Raw genomic sequence first — 18,999 nt, 5'->3', positions numbered from 1 at the left:
TAATATTCCATTGTATATATGTGCCACATCTTCTTTATCCATTCATCTGTCGATGGACCTTTAGGTTGGTTCCATGTCCTGGCTATTGTAAATAGTGCTGCAGTGAACATTGTGGTACATGTCTCTTTTTGAATTATGGTTTTCTCAGGGTATATGCCCAGTGGTAGGATTGCTGGGTCGTATGGTAGTTCTGTTTTTAGTTTTTTAAGGAACCTCCATACTGTTTTCCATAGTGGTTGTATCAATTTACATGCCCACCAACAGTGCAGGAGGGTTCCCTTTTCACCACACGCTTTCCAACATTTATTGTTTCTAGATTTATTGATGATGGCCATTCTAACTGGTGTGAAGTGATACCTCATTGTAGTTTTGATTTGCATTTCTCTAGTAATTAGTGATGTTGAGCATCTTTTCATGTGCCTCTTGGCCATCTGTATGTCTTCCTTGGTGAAATGTCTATTTAGGTCTTCTGCCCTTTTTTTTTAAGAAATGAATGTTTCATTAATTTTCAGACTTTTTAAAATATAAATTTATTTATTTATTTATAACTGCGTTGGGTCTTCGTTTCTGCATGAGGGCTTTCTCTAGTTGTGGCGAGCGGGGGCCACTCTTCATTGCAGTGCGCGGGCCTCTCACAATCGCAGCCTCTCTTGTTGCGGAGCACAGGCTCCAGACGCACAGGCTCAGTAGTTGTGGCTCATGGGCCCAGTTGCTCCGCAGCATGTGGGATCTTCCCAGACCAGGGCTCGAACCCGTGTCCCCTGCATTGGCAGGCAGATTCTCAACCACTGTGCCACCAGGGACACCCCTTCTGCCCATTTTTTAACTGGATTGTTTGTTTTTTTGATATTGAGCTCGATGAGCTGTTTGTATATTTTGGAGATTAATCCTTTGTTGTTTCATTTGCAAAATTTTCTCCCATTCTGAGGGTTGTCTTTTTGTCTTGTTTATGGTTTCCTTTGCTGTGCAAAAGCTTTTAAGTTTAAGTGCCATTTGTTGATTTTTGTTTTTATTTCTGTTACTCTAGGAGGTGGGTCAAAAAAGATCTTGTTGTGGTTTATGTCAAGGAGTGTTTTTCCTATGTTTTTCTTTAAGAGTTTTATAGTGTCTGGTATTACATTTAAGTCTTTAATCCATTTGGAGTTTATTTTTGTGCATGGTGTTAGGTAGTGTTTTCATTTCATTCTTTTACTTGTAGCTGTCCAGTTCTCCCAGCACCACTTATTGAAGAGGCTGTCTTTTCTCCATTGTATGTTCTTGCCTCCTTTGTTGTAAATTAGGTGCCCATATGTGCGTGGGTTTATCTCTGGGCATTCTATCCTGTACCATTGATTATTTCTGTTTTTGTGCCAGTACCATACTGTCTTGATTACTGTAGCTTTGTGGTATAGTTTGAAGTTGGGGAGCCTTATGCCTCCAGCTCCATTTTTCTTTCTCAAGATTGCTTTGGTTATTCAGGGTCTTTTGTATTTCCATGCGAATTGTAAAATTTTTTCTAATTCTGTGAAGAATGCCATTGGTAGTTTGATAGAGATTGCACTGCATCTGTAGATTGCTTTGGGTAGTATAGTCATTTTCACATTATTGATTCTTCCAATACAAGAACATGGTATATTTCTCTATCTGTTTATGTCATATTTGATTTCTTTCATCAGTGTTTTATAGTTTTCTGAGTACAGGTCTTTTGCCTCCTTAGGCAGGTTTATTCCTAGGTATTTTATTCTTTTTGTTGCGGTGGCAAATGGGAGTGTTTCCTTCATTTCTCTTTCTGATTTTTCGTTGTTGGTGATAAGAATGCCAGATATTTCCGTGCGTTAATTTTGTGTCCTACAACCTTACCAAATTCATTGATTAGTTCTTGTAGTTTTCTGGTGGCATCTTTAGGATTTTCTACGTATAGTATCATGTCATTGTCAAACAGTGACAGTTTTACTTCTTCTTTTCCAATTTGTATTCCTTTTATTTCTTTTTCTTCTCTGATTGCTGTGGGTAGGACTTCCAAAACTATGTTGAATAAGAGTGGCGAGCGTGGTCATCCTTGTCTTGTTCCTGATCTTAGTGGAAATGCTTTCAGTTTTTCACCATTGAGGATGATGTTTGCTGTGGGTTTGTCATATACGGCCTTTATTATGTTGAGGTAGGTTCCTTCTGTGCCCATTTTCTGGAGAGTTTTTATCATAAATGAGTGTTGAATTTTGTCACAAGCTTTTTCTGCGTCTATTGAGATGATCATATGGTTTTTATTCCTTAATTTGGTAATGTGGTGTATCACATTGATTGATTTGTGTATACTGAAGAATCCTTGCATCCCTGGGATAAATCCCACTTGATCGTGGTGTATGATCCTTTTAATGTGCTGTTGGATTCTGTTTGCTAGTATTTTGTTCAGGATTTTTGCATCTATGTTCATCAGTGATATTGGTCTATAATTTTCTTTTCTTGTGATATCTTTTTCTGGTTTTGGTATCAGGGTGATGGTGGCTTCGTAGAATGAATTTGGGAGTGTTTCTCCCTCTGCAATTTTTTGGAAGAGTTTGAGAAGGATCAGTGTTAGCTGTTCTCTAAATGTTTCATAAAATTCACCTGTGAGGCCATCTGGTCCTCAACTTTTGTTTGCTGGAAGACTTTTAATTATGGTTTCAATTTCATTACTTGTGATAGGTCTGTTTATATTTTCTAATTCTTCCTGGTTCAGTCTAGGAAAATTGTACCTTTCCAAGAATTTGCCCATTTCTTCATGGTTCTCCATTTCATTGGCATATAGTTGTTTGGAGTAGTCTCTTATAATCCTTTGTATTTCTGCAGTGTCAGTTGTGATTTCTCCTTTTTCATTTCTAATTTTTATTGATTTACATCCTCTCCCTTTTTTTCTTGATGAGGCTGGCTAAGGGGTTATCAATTTTGTTTATCTTCTCAAAGAACCAACTTTTAGTTTTATTGATCTTTGCTCTTGTTTTCTTCGTTTGTGTTTCATTTATTTCTGCTCTGATCTTTATGAATCTCTTTCTTTCTACTGACTTTGGGTTTTCTTTGTTTTTCTTTCTCTAGTTGTTTTAAGTGTAGGGTTAGATTGTTTATTTGAGATATTTGTTTCTTGAGGTGAGATTGTATTGCTATAAACTTCCCTCTTAGAACTGCTTTTGCTGTGTCCCATAGGTTTTGGGTCATCATGTTTTCATTGTCATTTGTTTCTATGTATTTTTTAATTTCTTCTTTGATTTCTTCAGTGATCTCTTGGTTATTTGGTAGCACACTGTTTAGCCTCCATGTATTTGTGTTTTTTACAGTATTTTTCCTGTAATCGATTTCCAATCTCATAGCATTGCGGTCAGAAAAGATGCTTGATACGATTTCAGTTTTCTTAAATTTTCCGAGGCTTGATTTGTGACCTAAGATGTGATCTATCCTGGAGAATGTTCCATGTGCACTTGAGAAGAAAGTGTATTCTGCCACTTTGGGGTGGAATGTTCTATAAATATCAGTTAGATCTATCTGGTCTGTTGTGTCATTTAAAGCATGTGTTTCCTTATCTATTTTCTATTTGGATGATCTGTCCATTGCTGTAAGCAGTCCCCTACTGTTATTGTGTTACTGTCGATTTCTCCTTTCATGGTTGTTAGCATTTGCCTTATTTATTGAGCTGCTCCTATGTTGGGTGCATAAACATTTATAATTATTATATCTTCTTCTTGGATTGATCCTTTGATCATTATGTAGTGTCTCTCCTTATCTCTTGTAGCAGTCTTTATTTTAAAGTCTATTTTATCTCATACAAGTATTGCTACTCCAGCTTTTTTTTTGATTTCCATTTGCATGGAATATCTTTTTCCATCCCTTCACTTTCAGTCTGTATGTGTCCCTAGGTCTGAAGTGGGTCTCTTGTAGACAGCATATATATGGCTCTTATTGTTTTGTATCCATTCAGCCAGTCTGTGTCTTTTAGTTGGGGCATTTAATCCATTTACATTCAAGGTTATTATCGATATGTATGTTCCTATTACCATTTTCTTCATTGTTTTGGGTTTGCTTTTGTGGGTCTTTTTCTTCTCTTGTGTTTCCCACTTAGGTTTCTTTAGCATTTGTTGTAAAGCTGGTTTGGTGGTGCTGAATTCTCTTAGCTTTTGCTTGTCTGAAAAGCTTTTGATTTCTCCATCAACTCTGAATGAGATCCTTGCTGGGTAGAGTAATCTTGGTTGTAGGTTTTTCTTTCATCACTTTAAGTATATCCTGCCACTCCCTTCTGGCCTGCAGAATTTCTGCTGAAAAATCAGCTGATAACCTTATGGGGATTCCTTTGTATGTTATTTTTTGTTTTTCCCTCACTGCTTTCAATATTTTTTCTTTGAATTTAATTTTTGTTAGTTTGATTAATATGTGTCTTGGTGTGTTTTTCCTAGGATTTATCCTGAATGGTACTCTCTGTGCTTCCTGTACTTGAGTGACTATTTCCTTTCCCATGTTAGGGAAGTTTTCAACTATAATCTCTTCAAATATTTTCTCAGACTCTTTCTGTTTCTCTTCTTCTGGGAACCCTATAATTCGAATGTTGGTGCGTTTAGTATTGTCCCAGAAGTCTCTGAGATTGTCTTCAATTCTTTTCATTCTTTTTTCTTTATTCTGCTCCCTGGCAGTTATTTCCACCATTTTTTCTTCCAGTTGACTTATTCATTCTTCTGCCTCAGTTATTCTGTTATTGATTTCTTCTAGTGTATTTTTCATTTCAGTTATTGTGTTGTTCATCTCTGTTTGTTCTTTAGTTCTTCTAGATCTTTGTTAAACATTTCTTGTATTTTCTCAATCCGTGCCTCCATTCTGTTTCTGAGATTCTGGATCATCTTTACTGTCATTACTCTGAATTCTTTTTTAGGTAGATTGCCTATTTCCTCTTCATTTATTTGGTTTTGTAGGTTTTTACCTTGCTCCTTCATCTGTGACATATTTTCTTCCCATCTCCTTTTTTTTGTTAATGAGTGGGACTGTGTTCCTGTCTGAATGGTTGTTTGGCCTGAGGCTTCCAACACTGGAGTTTGTAGGCTGTTGGGTAGAGCTGGGTCTTGGTGCTGAGATGAGGAACTCTGTGATATCTCACTCTGATGAATATTCCCTAGGTTCTGAGGTTCTCTGTTAGTTCAATGGTTCAGACTCAAATCTCCCACCGCAAGAGCTTAGGCCCAACCCCGGGCTCATGAACCAAGATCCCACAAGCCGCCTGGGGCAGCAAAAAAAAAAAAAGAACAGTAACAAAGTAAAAAATAAAGTTGGACTAGGAAACTAACAGATATGTTAGGAAGAATGTAAAAATAAAAATATAGATGAATCAACACCTGGAAGGTATATCAGTACCACAATAGTAAAAAAGAGGAGGGAAAAGAAAAAAGGGTGGAGGGGGGTTAGGAAGGCCATGGCTGTGGAGGGCGGGGCCTAAGCAAAGGCGAGGTTTGGGTGGTGGGTGGGGCCAATGCTCAGGACCCACAGGGCTGGAAAAGGCCCTGGGGGCTGTGGCAGTTGGGGCTTAGGCTCAAGGAACAGAAGGGACCCAGGTGTGCCCCCCACCCCTGGTCTCAGAGGGCAGGGTACCTCACTGGGAGCACAGCAGGCTTCCTGGGCTCAAGTGTGTGGGGCACACACCGTCCTGTCCTCTCCTGCTCCTCCAATCTGGGAGGGTGCCTCCCCGCTGACTTTCCTGATCTCCCTGCCTTCCCTCCTATGCCCCCAAGGACCTACGTGGCCTGGAGGGGGACTTTGGAGGACAGGGGACCAGCCTGGGAGCTCAACGGGCTCCCTCTGCCCAAGTGGGCAGGGCAATTGCCCTCCAAAACGACATCTTTTTAAATTTTTAACTGAAATGCTTTTAGATGTAGGTCATCCTTGTTTATTGAAGTAAAACATTCTTTGGGATATAGGTATTTCTTTTGCTAAATAAACTTATTTTATGGGTTTCAGGCCCGAAGTCTTCAGTGATATTTTTGGAATTGAGTATATCAAATGTTACCAGTATTGACCCAAAGTGTGATATAACCTAATCTTTGTGGGACATTGTATCCATAGTGATAAAGAAGAAAAGCAGTGTACATTCTTAAGGTTAGACAAGTACAATGTCAAGAATTTTATGTTAAGTGTCAAAAGTATTTGTTTTCTTAGAGGAGAGGCCACAATGGACAGGAAATTCCAGAGGCAAGGCAGTGCTACAAATTCTGAAAGTGCTGAGTAAAATTCATAATATATCTCCATCAGTGCATGCAGTTCATTCATTTTTATTGCTGTGTAGCATTTCAGTTTATAAATATACCACAATTTACTTATTTTACTTAGTTTTTGACTATTATAACAATACTACTAGTAACCATGTACATGTTTCCTGCTGCATGTATACAAGATTTATCTAGGATTTATACCTAGAAGTGGAATCGCTAGATCATAGAGTGTTTTCATCTTTGCCAAATACTCCCAAATTTCTTTCCAAAGTTGTTGGACTGATTCCATTTCTAAATGAACATATGAGTTGTAATTGCTGTGCATCTTTACATTCAGGTTGTCAGTCATTATCATTGCTGATTATATGTTACAGATATCTTCTCTCAGTTTGTATCAGCCAAAATTCTTAGACTAATGGATATTATAGTAAATGTGATTCACTAAGTGGTGGGATTAAAAATTATATCTAAATGCAACTAGTGAAATTATGCTAAAAACAAATGTGAAGTTTAACAGATGAACATGTCCCTTGACCAAGATTGTGTACTTTTTCTTGTTTTCACCCTCTTCTAGAAATAGTGAGTGAAACAGAGTCTCCAATACCTTCCTACTCTCATCTACACAGTGAAAGCTCTATTCCAGAAGAATTGGGCAGCCCTGCTGTTGAATATATACCATCTGAATCTATAGTTCAGGAGCAGCCTGGAAGTCCAGATCACAGTATACTTACTGAAGAAATGGTTTTTTCACAAGAACTGGAATCTTCTACCTCGCCTAGTAAACATGTAAGTTAATATATATTTATATCTTAAAGCTTCTTTAGAAAAAATCCTGCCTGAAAGGTATATTATTAACAGTTACATTCTTGCTGTTAAGGACAGCATTGACTATCACCCATACCTGTAACATATAGTATATGACATTTGAGTAGAAATAAAGCTTTGCTTTATAGGAAAGAAATAAATCTTTCCTATAAAGATTTATAAATATATGAATTTTAGCTTTAGGGGCAGTTATAAAATTATATGCTGTGAAGTTTTTAATATTTAGGGGATAGGAACTTCTAAAGTTTTTAATAAAGATAATATGTGAGACAATACAAGTTCTTATTAAAGTCTGTTTTGTCAGATAATAGAAACAATAAGACCTTAAACCACACCAGTGTGCCTTTTCTTTTTTTTTTTTTTTTTTAACATCTCTATTGGAGTATAATTGCTTTACAATGGTGTGTTAGTTTCTGCTTCACAACAAAATGAATCAGTTATATATATACATATGTTCCCATATCTCTTCCCGCTTGCATCTCCCTCCCTCCCACGCTCCCTATCCCACCCCTCTAGGTGGTCACAAAACACCGAGCTGATCTCAGCTGCTTCCCACTAGCTCTTTTACATGTGGTAGTGTATATATGTCAGTGCTACTCTCTCACTTTGACCCAGCTTATCCTTCCCCCTCCCCGTGTCCTCAAGTCCATTCTCTACATCTGTGTCTTTATTCCTGTCCTGCCCCTGGGTTCATCAGGACCTTTTTTTTTTCTTTTTTTAGATTCCATATATATGTGTTAGCATACGGTATTTGTTTTTGTCTTTCTGACTTACTTCACTCTGTATGACAGACTCTAGGTCCATCCACCTCAATGCAAATAGTTCAATTTTGTTTCTTTTTATAGCATAACAATATTAAATATTATAAGTGAACACAAACATTGTTAAAGCCTCTTTGTGTTTAAAAAAAAGAATCCACCTAAATTCAGTGTGTCTTAAAGTCACTTCTATAATAAAAAGTAATATTTATTGAGTGTTTACTTACCAAGTGCCAGGTAGTATGCTGAATGCCTTATGTAGATTATCCTCACAACAATTCTTTCGATTTTAAGCCCCACTCTGAGGCTTAGCAGGCTAAGAAATTTGCCCATAGTCACAGGGATAGGAAGTGGTGATAGCTAGGAATCAAATCAGACATTCTCACTTCCACTTGATATCAAGGTAGAAATTTCACCCTTTGTAATAAATAATCTCATTTGGGCAGTCTTCTTATGCTCTTTTTCTTCCCTTCCCGCTTCCATTTCTCCTTCTTTCCTTCCATAAAAGTAGTACATTAGTATATTTCAATTGTTTTATTGACATACAATTGACACACAGCACTGTGTGAGTTAAAGGTGTACAGCATAATAACTTGACATATATATATATAGTAAAATGATTACCACAGTAAGTTTAATTAATATCCATCACCTCATATAGTTACAAAAAGTTTTTTTCCTTGTGATGAGAACTTTTAGGATCTACTCTTTTAGCACCTTTCAAATATACCATATAGCAGTGTTATCTATAGTCATCATGTTGTACATTACTTCCCCAGTACCTATATGTCTTATAACTGGAAGCTTATACTTTTCGACCAGCTTCACCCAGTTCCCCCACCTCTCCACCCCCACCTCTGGTGACCACAAGTCCGATCTCTTTTTCTATGAGTTTGGGTTTTTTTAGATTCCACATAAAAGTGAGATCATACAGTATTTGTCTTTCTCTCTCTGACTTATTTCACTTAGTACAATGCCCTCAAGATCCATCCATGTTGTCTCAAGTGACAGGATTTATGGTTTGTTTGGGTTTTTTAATGGCTGAATAGTATTTGTGTGTGTGCATGTGTGTGTGTTTGTGTGTGTGTGTGTGTCATATTTTCTTCATTCATCTGTTGATGAAGACCTACCGTATGATCCAGCAAATTCAGTTCTGGATATATATCTGAAGGAAGTGAAATTACTATGTTGAAGTATCTGCACCCCCATATTTAGTATTTTTAAAGTTAAAGTTAAAACGAATAAGGGGGTAAGTATCACTGATTCAGTAGCCACTCATAATTTATTATAAACGTTTTTTAGAAGCATGCTTTTTTTATAACTTTTTTCTCTACCTTTAAAAAAGTCAAGATCTTATCCTTAGTATATTTTGCAAACTTTTTTCACTTTTTATTTCATAAAGTTATTTAAAACTCTTTGTAAATATTATCTTCAACTGGTTTGTATCTTGAATTTTAAATAGAATTTTACAACTGTATCACAAAACAGTTCCCATTTGATTTTCTGTTTGAACAGTCACCTCCTAAAAGCTGCACATCTGTGTCAAAGCAGGAGTCTAGCAAAGGAAGTCATAGAACTGGAGGACAATGTCATCTACCTGTCAAGTCCCATCAACACTGTTATAGTTGGTCAGATGAGTCATTATCTATGACACAGTCAGGTAAGACTAACAAGGAGGAGTTAGTTTTCTTTGCACTATATTTGAATTCCTCTTTAATAAGCTTTGTCTAACTGTATGGCTGGTAAAATGTTATTCTTTGTTTCATTTGTAAAGACTTTTTTCTTGCCAAGACTAAATCGCATAATTCTTTGCTTTTCATTGATAATTGTATCCCTAATTACACCAATATGATAAATTGTTATATTCTTGGATGTTAATAGTCATTTATTCATCACACATTCTTTGAATTTTTGGTGTGTGTCAGGCACTGCTTATGTGTTCCCATAGTGCTCTGCTCTTCAACTTGTTATACCAGGCAACACATAAATTGTAATCAAACTTTACACAGCAGGTGTCCCCTACTAGAATATACACTTCTGCAAAGGAAAGTCCTATGTTTTAACAGTTGTAGCACCAGGCCCTAGCAGGTACTTTGCATTGCACATAGTAGGTATTTATTAAATGCTTCTTGAATGATTTAATGATGACAGTGAGGAGAAATAGGAGGTGGTAGAGCAGGGTAGCATAAGACTAAAGGGAGGAAAAGTAGAGAAGAGACTGCACATGGCAGTGGGGAGCATTATCTATTTTCCCATAAGCTCTATCATACTGTAAATCTCTGTGGCATATAGATTACGAAAGAATAAACAGCCTTTACTCTAGAAGACTTGATTCAAGGCGTTGATCGTGGGAGGCGTATCTAGACAGACAATACTTGGTTTATGTAGGATTCTGAGGAAGATTAATACCATGTTGAGTGTATGTCTTTTGAGTTCATTTTCAGTTTTCTTTTGAGAGTAGACATTTAGTAAAGGAAAAGTGAAAAATACTATTCATTTTTTGATCTTAGATTCTATTCTGTACCCCCTTTGTTTTCAGTGTTTTAAACAGTAATAAATCATGGGTTTTTTCCCCATGCCCATATTTATAGATCTCCTTTATTCTTTGAATAACTGCATAATATTTCAAAGGGTGGGTATACCATAATTTATTTAACTATTTCCCTAGTGATAGTCATGTAGGTTTTCTCAAAATTTTCAATATTTCAAATAATGCTATAATGAACATCTTCATTTATATAGATGCCTGTTGAATATTTCAGTAGGAATAAATTCTTAGAAATGGAATTACTGGATCAAGCCAGTAATTAAAGTTGAAGAATGTTGTCTGTCATATTTAAATTGTTTTTTTTAAAGATTTATTTATTGTTTATTGTATTTATTTTGGGGTGTGTCAGGTCTTAGTTGCGGCACACGGGATCTTTGTTGAGACATGGGGTATCTTCATTGTGGTGCGTGAGCTTCTCTCTAGTTGTGGCATGCAGGTTTTCTCTTCTCTAGTTGTGGCACACGGGTTCCAGAGCATGTAGGCTCTGTAGTTGGCAGCATGCGGGCTCTAGTTGAGGCGCGTGAGCTCAGTAGTTGTGGCACACAAGCTTAGTTGCCCCGTGGCATGTGGGATCTTAGTTCCCTGACCAGGGATTGAACCCACGTTCCCTACATTGCAAGGCAGATTCTTTACCACTGGACCATCAGGGAAGTCCCTGTCTGTCATATTTATCTGTTGCAAGTGATTAGCATTTTTATATATTTGCTTTCATGTACTCTGGTGAAAAGTTACTGCCTGTAGAATAATATGTCAGTGGACATAAACTTGATACTTGGAAATATGGATTCGCATCATGGCTCTATTACATACTGGTGACTCTCTTTAAGTTTCCTTCCCATATTAGATAATCTTTTCTATCTGTAGCAATGGAATAATATCTTAACCATCCTTGCATGAGTTATGCAACAAGGATTAATTATAATATTTATAAGATACTGTTTGATTGGTAAAACATATTTAAGCAAGAACAGCTTTAGAAAAACAGCTCTGAGATTTTTCAACTATAATGCCATCTACCTATTCATGATGACATCATTTATATGCAGTATTTATGGAAGTGGTAAATTTTAATGTAGTGGAGTTATATAATACCTTTCTCACTTAAGTGATGGAGAGTTTGTTATCAACCAAATTAATACAGTCAGCATGTGTCAGATAATCAAACTTAATTTTTTTTTTTTTTTTTTGCGGTACACGGGCCTCTCGCTGTTGTGGCCTCTCCCGTTGCGGAGCACAACAGGCTCCGGACGCGCAGCCTCAGCAGCAGCCATGGCTCACAGGCCCAGCCGCTCCGCGGCATGTGGGATCTTCCCGGACTGGGGCACGAACCCATGTCCCCTGCATCGGCAGGCGGACTCTCAACCACTGCGCCACCAGGGAAGCCCCCGAACTTAATTTTTGATTGAGTTATTCTGTCCATCTGCTTATTCTGTCTTGATGTGTTTAAACAAACTGAAGTATCATTTACCTGCCACTTCCCCTGTCCCCTCACCTTCCAAAAAACTCTGTAGGAGAGAATTTCATAAAGACAATACATTCATCTAGAAAGTTGCTTGGATTTAAAAAAAAAAATTATAGAGATTCTCTTAGATGTTACTGATGATAAACACTGTTGTAATACTAGATTTGGGCATATATAAAATGTATTCCCATTCACTCTCATAGACTTTTACTTAATCTCTACCCTTCATTTGTAGGATTTTGGTTTCTTTAGTACTTAAAAATAAAAACATTTCCCAAGGTCTTTCATCTAAAACTTGAAGTTTCTCATCATCTGCTATTAAATCTTTGCAATCATAGATGATAAAGATATTTTTATTTTAAAAAATCACTGTTGACATATCCAATTTTTAAAATATATTCATTTAAAATAAACTTCTGGGGGGCAGAGCTGAAACTAAGTCTGTGGGAGTGTAGTAGTCTCCTATAAAATTTTACCAAAGTAACATCTCAAGTTTTGGAAGCACAAAAAAAATAATACACAGTTAAAAGAATACACAGCTGTAGAAGATGCAAAGATATGGGTTTATACTTCATTTTAGAAAGATTTTAATTTTTTGCCCAGCCTACAGTCCTACCCCCAATTATTGTACTAGAGTCATCAGTTAAATCACTGTAAAGCTTACCGCTAAGGTTCAGAGTCTTTTAACCCTGAAACCAATTGATTATTTTCTTCAGAAATTAAAAGAAAGCATGAGCAGGATTCAGTTGATATCTCATCTCTACAACCTTTTTTAGTTTTAAACCAAAAAATATGTTACATAAGATATGGCTACATAAAAATGTTTGTTTTATGTGTGCTAATACTACCACCATTTACTGAGCTGTAATAGTAGTCCGGGTACTGTGCTACATGCTTTATATACCTTATTTAATTTTCACATCAATTCTAGAAATCGGTAAGTGTCAAACACCTTACCGATTACTAGTAATAGATCCTGAGTTGAAAATGGCCTTTATTGTTACTTCATTTTATGAGTGTTGATCACTGAGTAGTAAACTTTGCCCATGCTAAGGGCTCAGTCTGATGCCACTACTGGTATAAGATGGATATAACTTCCTAGTATACCTTAAGTCAGGACATAAAAGTGGCAGGAACTTAGATGTCATTATTTGTAATCCAGATATTTAGATCATTGCAAAAAAAGACTATTATCTTTTTTTTTTTTTTTTTTGCCGTATGTGGGCCTCTCACTGTTGTGGCCTCTCCCATTATGGAGCACAGGCTCCGGACGAGCAGGCTCAACGGCCATGGCTCACGGGCCCAGCCGCTCCACAGCACGTGGGATCCTCCCAGACCGGGGCACGAACCCGTATCCCCTGCATCGGCAGGCGGACTCTCAACCACTGCGCCACCAGGGAAGCCCCTATTATCTTTTTAAAATAAATTCTGTGACTAGTTCTATGCAGTTTAATCTGAAGTGCTTGAAAAAACCTGATTGTTTATGATGTAATGTTGTAATGTACATCTGAGTCTTCAGATTTGTATACAATAGTATTTCTCTTATAAGACTATTAAATGTCTCACTCATTAAATGACACCATTGTGTGATTCAGGGAGGAGGTGTGAGGAACAGTCTTTTTTATTTTCTATGTAATTTCCATGTGTAGTGAAATAAACAGTGTTTTTAAATGATACTTATTTTTATAAGATATGCATGACACAATGAAATGTCTTTTTCATGATTTTGCTATGACTGGACATCTACTTTATGTGTATATATGTGTCTGAATTGTTGGGAAGAAAATAAGATTTAACTAGTTTCATTTCAGTTATTTTAAATATTTTAAGAACTTCCAAAGAAAAGTTACCGCAGAGTATATTTCTTTATAATTTTTCTCTCTCCTTTTATGTGATGTTAAGACATCAGCTGATGACAATCAATTTAAAATGTTAAAATTCCACTTTGATTTTAATATGACTTAAAAACTATCAAACTACTATTAATAACCAAGAGGAAGTACAGTTAAATATGGCTGTATTGTCACCAGGAACTAAATCCTTGCAGAATGTCCAAAGTTCACTAACCAAAAGTTTTTCAACTTCCAGCTGCTTAATCAAGAACAGGGTACCTTGAGATTTATTTGCAGTTTCAAATAGTGCAATTAGAAAGTGAAAACAAATAGGAAGACACCCCCCCTCCCCATAGAGATTTAGGGGAAAAGAAAGGATGCAAATCACTAATAATTTTTTTCTGAACCTCAAATTTTAAATGTTAGATTGACTTTACATTGGTGCTTTTTATTAATAGTTACTGAGTTAACTTTATTTTTAAGTTAAATAAAAAGATTCTGTATCTCTTTTAGAAACTACATCTGACCAGAGTGACATTGAAGGTAGGATCAGAGCCCTGAAGGATGAGCTGCGGAAAAGAAAATCAGTTGTGGACCAACTGAAGAAGGAACAGAAAAAAAGGCAAAAGGAAAGACTGAAAGCCCAAGAAGCCAGTCTAATCAAACAATTGGAGGTTAGAAATAAGAAGAAAGGGGTTTAGTTTCAAGGCTAATGTAAATGTGAACCCTGAAATTTTTTTAGACTTGTTAATAAAGTAATGGATTAGAATTTTTCAATATTAATTTTGTACCACATTTTAACCTAACTTTAAAAAAAAATCTGAACAAACTCTTGCTTGAAAGATTAAATTAAATATTAACTTAAAATGTTAAATATTATAATATCAGGTATTAAAGTAAATAGTAAAAGTATTAAAATAAGTTTTTTTCTAAAGAAGAAAGATTAGGCCTATGAAAGAAAAATTGATATCCGTGTCCTCTAAAGCAAAGAACCATTAGATAAATAATCCTAGCTATTGGAACTGTTACTGCCTTTTTTTTTTTTTTTTAAAGCGGAGTGGTGTTTCATGCCACACAACTTATTAGTACGACTCTTTGTACTGTTTGAAAGGCTCCTAAATAGTAACTCTAAACTTGACTTTCCTTAATTCTAGCAGCCTTCCCTGATTCTACTCCAGTCTGGAAACCTCATTTTTATGTATTCCTCATTCTGTTTTCTCCCATCCATTCAGTCACCAGATCCCACTGATACTTTTTTCATAAATCTTCTTGCTTGTCCCTTTCCATTCCTACTGCCATCAAGCTATTTGGGGCCCTTATGTCCTCTTGCCTCTGTTGTCTACATAGCCTCTTAAATGTCCCTGCCTCTGGTCGCTTCCCTATAGCTTACATGCATTCTGCCAGCCTAGTGTTCCTAAACACCACATTCGTTATAGAACTGGTCTGAACTTTCTGCTCATCATGAGAATCCCTTCTCTTGGCCTGACCTGATCATTCAGCTTCTATCCAGACACTTGCAGTAATAGCAAATTTCAGATTTTCAAGGCAGTTGGTTTCATCGGTTGGACTCGAGGTGCTCTAAGTGTTAGAAAGCTCTTTGTTATGCTTAGCCAGAATTTCTGTTCTTTTAATCATCCTTGTGTGGTAACACCAAACATGTGTCCTCCTACATTAATTAATCAGGTGCATATTTATGTGCTGGAAACTCAGCTAATTACTTTACACATATTTTTCATTTTATCCTCAAAGTAACAAGGTGTAGATATTACTATCCCTCTTTTACAGATGAGGAAACTAAGTTTTAGTGAGATTAATGATATCCAGAGACACACAGCTCACATGTGTTAAAACTAGGATTTTAATCTAGCTCGAATTCCAAATTCTGTGCCCCTGCTGTTAACACTACATTATCTTCCACATAGAAAGTAGACCTGCTAACGGATCTGGAGAAGATAGACGTTTACACAGGCAGACAGTACAGAGATGGGAATGGGAATTGTAACTTGCACATATGTTTAGAAGTAAGAAAAAGTGGTTAAGATTCAGTGGCCATGCTGAGAAGTTCATGTCGGAAAGTAGTGAGGAACAAAATTTAAAAATAAAGATTATGTTCAGGGCCTTAGAAACCAGACTGATAAGTTTGGACTTCATCCTATATAGGTCTGTAGTGTTCAACCTGACTATACATTAGAATTAACTGAGGAGATTTTTTGAAAAATACAAATATCCAGGCTCACTTCCAGAGATTTTGATTTAATTGGTCTAGGGTGGGGCCCAGGATTTAAAAGTACTGCTATAGGTCATGTGGAGCCATTGAAAGCTAAATGAAATACCGTTAGATTGAATGGCATTGCCCCAAAAGTTCATTAGTAGGTATGTCACCCAGAAGGATATCTAGAGAAGGATACAAAAGATCCATCTCATTCAACATTCTATTAAACGGTTTAAATAAAGGCAAAAGAAAGTTCTGTATTTAGATTTTACAATTATAGTATATGATAGAGAAATATATAATGCATAGCAGTTTGTATGAAAAAAAAAACTTTTGGATTTTATTTGATCACATATTTAATAAATGAACTACACTCATATAAGTATAGCTTTCAGATCTGAGAAATCATTGTCCTTATGTATACCTAGCTAGCCAAATCATCTAGCTGTAGTATATGTTTAATACCAATGTTTATCAAAACATTGACAGTTCAGAGGAAGGTAACATAGACGGTGATAGTTATAAAAATAGTGATTTTAGCCTAAGTTTTAGGGAACTGTAGCAGTTGACAAACATCTGTCTGCTCATTCACTCAGCCTTCTTTGAGCCAGACACTGTGAGTAGGTGCTGGACATATCGTGTTGAGCAAAACAGCTGTAGTCTTAAATGTGAGAGAAATAAAAGTAGGGATTAATTTTAGCCTAGAAAACTGAGGAGGTTTTTCTAATAGAAGGAGGGCTTCCCTTAGATTTCATTCAAGTTAGAATTATAAATTAGTGAAGTTTTGTTTACAGAATGGCTAATGACTAAGAAATATTTTTGCAATTCTATATTATCATACTCCCAACCACTCGCTTCTCTCTCCTTGAGATTTGTATTCCTGAAGTGCTCACCCCTTAAGAAGCTTACTGCCACTGAAACTTAGTGTAAAGGCTAAACTTCTTAAAAATACCAGGAAAGTATTAAGGCATCCTTTAAAGAATAATTATATAATTAGCTAAAGAAGTTTTTTAATGTGGCACGGCCTGAACTATTGCTTCAAAAGTATTAAATAAAATTCTGTAGACTGAGACTGTCATTTCCTAATTGATATTAGTATTACAATTATAGAGCTTGCTTATACATAGACTGTTTCAAGAAGGCTATACAAGTAACTGATTTTAGAACTCTGGGAAATAATACTGATGCAGGGAGAAAGAATTTTATATCTTTTTTACGGTTTGAATATTTTACCATAAAATATACTATTTTATAATTTAAGATAGTTTAAAAAATTCTGTGTAGTGACTCCTTTGATTTTTCTAAACTTAGTCATATGATGAATTCATTAAGAAAACTGAAGCCGAGCTTAGCCGAGATTTGGAAACATCACCAACAGCCAAGCCTCAGATTAAAACGCTCTCCTCAGCTTCTGAAAAACCCAAGATCAAGCCCCTTCCACTACACAGGTAGAAATTTTTGATAACTAACCTATATTCTGCCTTGTTTGAGAGAGGAATAAGGAAAGGTTTTGAGTAGAAGCTATCTTTTAGGTAACTGTGAAATTGTAGAAGTGAAAATATTGGTTTATATTTTCAGTTTCACTAAAGTAAATTTGTTATTTATGATATAATCACAAATAAAATTTATAATAAGATACAGATTTTAAAATATATTTTGAATCCTGAAATCTGATGGGAGCTGTAAAAATAGTACTCTCCAGCATTGCTATTATAGCATCATAAGTTGGTATAGTTGTTTTGGAAAACAATTTGGCAATGTTTCAGAAGTCAAAAACAATTTGTAACTTTTGACTCAGTAATTCCACTTCTGAAAATCTAGCTTGAGAAAATATGGGCTATCAAAAATATCTATTTGCATGAATATGTTTATCATAACATCTCTTATATTATGTTTATAACATAAACACTGGAAGCAGCCTTTATGTCCAGAACTGGTGAATAGCCCAGTAAATGATGGTTCTTTCCAGGGATAGAATATTATGCAATCAGTGAATACAAATACAGAAGATACAAAGTAGCACTATTAGAATATATAATATGGTATATAAGAAAGTCAGGTAGTAATATTTAAACTAAATTTTGAGTGAGTAGAGGTTATATAGGTAAATGGGACTGAGAAATAGGGGATATTTCAGAGAGAAGGGCACTCATGAGTGACCAGAAGCAACAGAGAGCTTGGCATATCATGGAAGCTGAACATCATAGGATGTAGCTGGAGTTAGGAGAAGAGACTGGAAAAATAAAAAACAAATTGTGATAACCTTGTACTCACGCATTCTTAGTAGTTTCTAATTTACTTTTTTAGAAGATGTGACGCTGTTAAATTTTTTTTTAAAGCATATTTTAGGATATTTTTTGGAAATATTTTAGAAATGTTTTTTAGAAATGTTATAGAGGCTCATTACAATTAATTTAGCATTACCTGGGTTTGAATCCTGACTCCAGTACCAGCTAGCTTTTTAATTTGGGACGAGTTATTTAACCTCTCTATGTTTCAATTTTGTAATAGGGATTTAGATCCCTATACCAACACCTGAGTAATAAACTCAGGTTTATGAGAGTTAAAAGACTTAACTTAGAACAGGGCCTAGCACACAATTAGTACTATGTATTAGTTGTTATTATTATTGCTACTAGAATATTGAGGGAAGTGGTAAAAAGAAAAAGTTTAAGTCATATCATACCTAACTATCCCAAAACAACAAATGTCAACAATTAGATATATTTCCATCTAGGATTTTTTTTTTTTTTTTTTTTTGCAGTACGCGGGCCTCTCACTGTTGTGGCCTCTCCTGTTGCGGAGCGCAGGCTCCGGACACGCAGGCTCAGCGGCCATGGCTCACGGGCCCAGCCGCTCTGCGGCATGTGGGATCTTCCCAGACTGGGGCACGAACCCGTGTCCCCTGCATCGGCAGGCGAACTCTCAACTACTGCGCCACCAGGGAAGCCCCGTCTAGGATTTTTTATGCTTAGATTTTGTGTGTAATTTTGTTACTTGTACATTTTTCCTTTATATTACATTATACATAAGTTTTATTTTAATTTCTACAATCCATGGAATGGTTTTATAGTTTTATTAACCAGAGAATGGTAGAATCAGATTTCTGTTTAGAGAAATCTTTCTGACTACAATATGAAGGAAAGATAGAAAGGGGTAAGTTTAGAA

At 36.0% G+C, this 18,999-nt stretch overlaps 1 protein-coding gene across 1 annotated transcript in view; it reads left to right on the top strand.

Annotated features, from left to right (window-relative positions):
• Positions 1 to 18,999, top strand: part of CEP350 (centrosomal protein 350) — a 135,761-nt gene that overhangs the window by 93,386 nt on the left and 23,376 nt on the right. The window contains exons 28-31 of the mRNA XM_007448517.1: positions 6,769 to 6,980; positions 9,293 to 9,437; positions 14,133 to 14,293; positions 17,143 to 17,279. Of these exons, the coding sequence (XP_007448579.1) occupies positions 6,769 to 6,980; positions 9,293 to 9,437; positions 14,133 to 14,293; positions 17,143 to 17,279 (655 nt within the window). The remainder of the gene's footprint in view (positions 1 to 6,768; positions 6,981 to 9,292; positions 9,438 to 14,132; positions 14,294 to 17,142; positions 17,280 to 18,999) is intronic.

Source organism: Lipotes vexillifer, unplaced genomic scaffold (genome assembly GCF_000442215.2).
Source record: "Lipotes vexillifer unplaced genomic scaffold, Lipotes_vexillifer_v1.1 scaffold76, whole genome shotgun sequence".
Classification (NCBI taxonomy): domain Eukaryota; kingdom Metazoa; phylum Chordata; class Mammalia; order Artiodactyla; family Lipotidae; genus Lipotes; species Lipotes vexillifer.
This window is presented reverse-complemented; position numbering and strand designations above follow the sequence as displayed.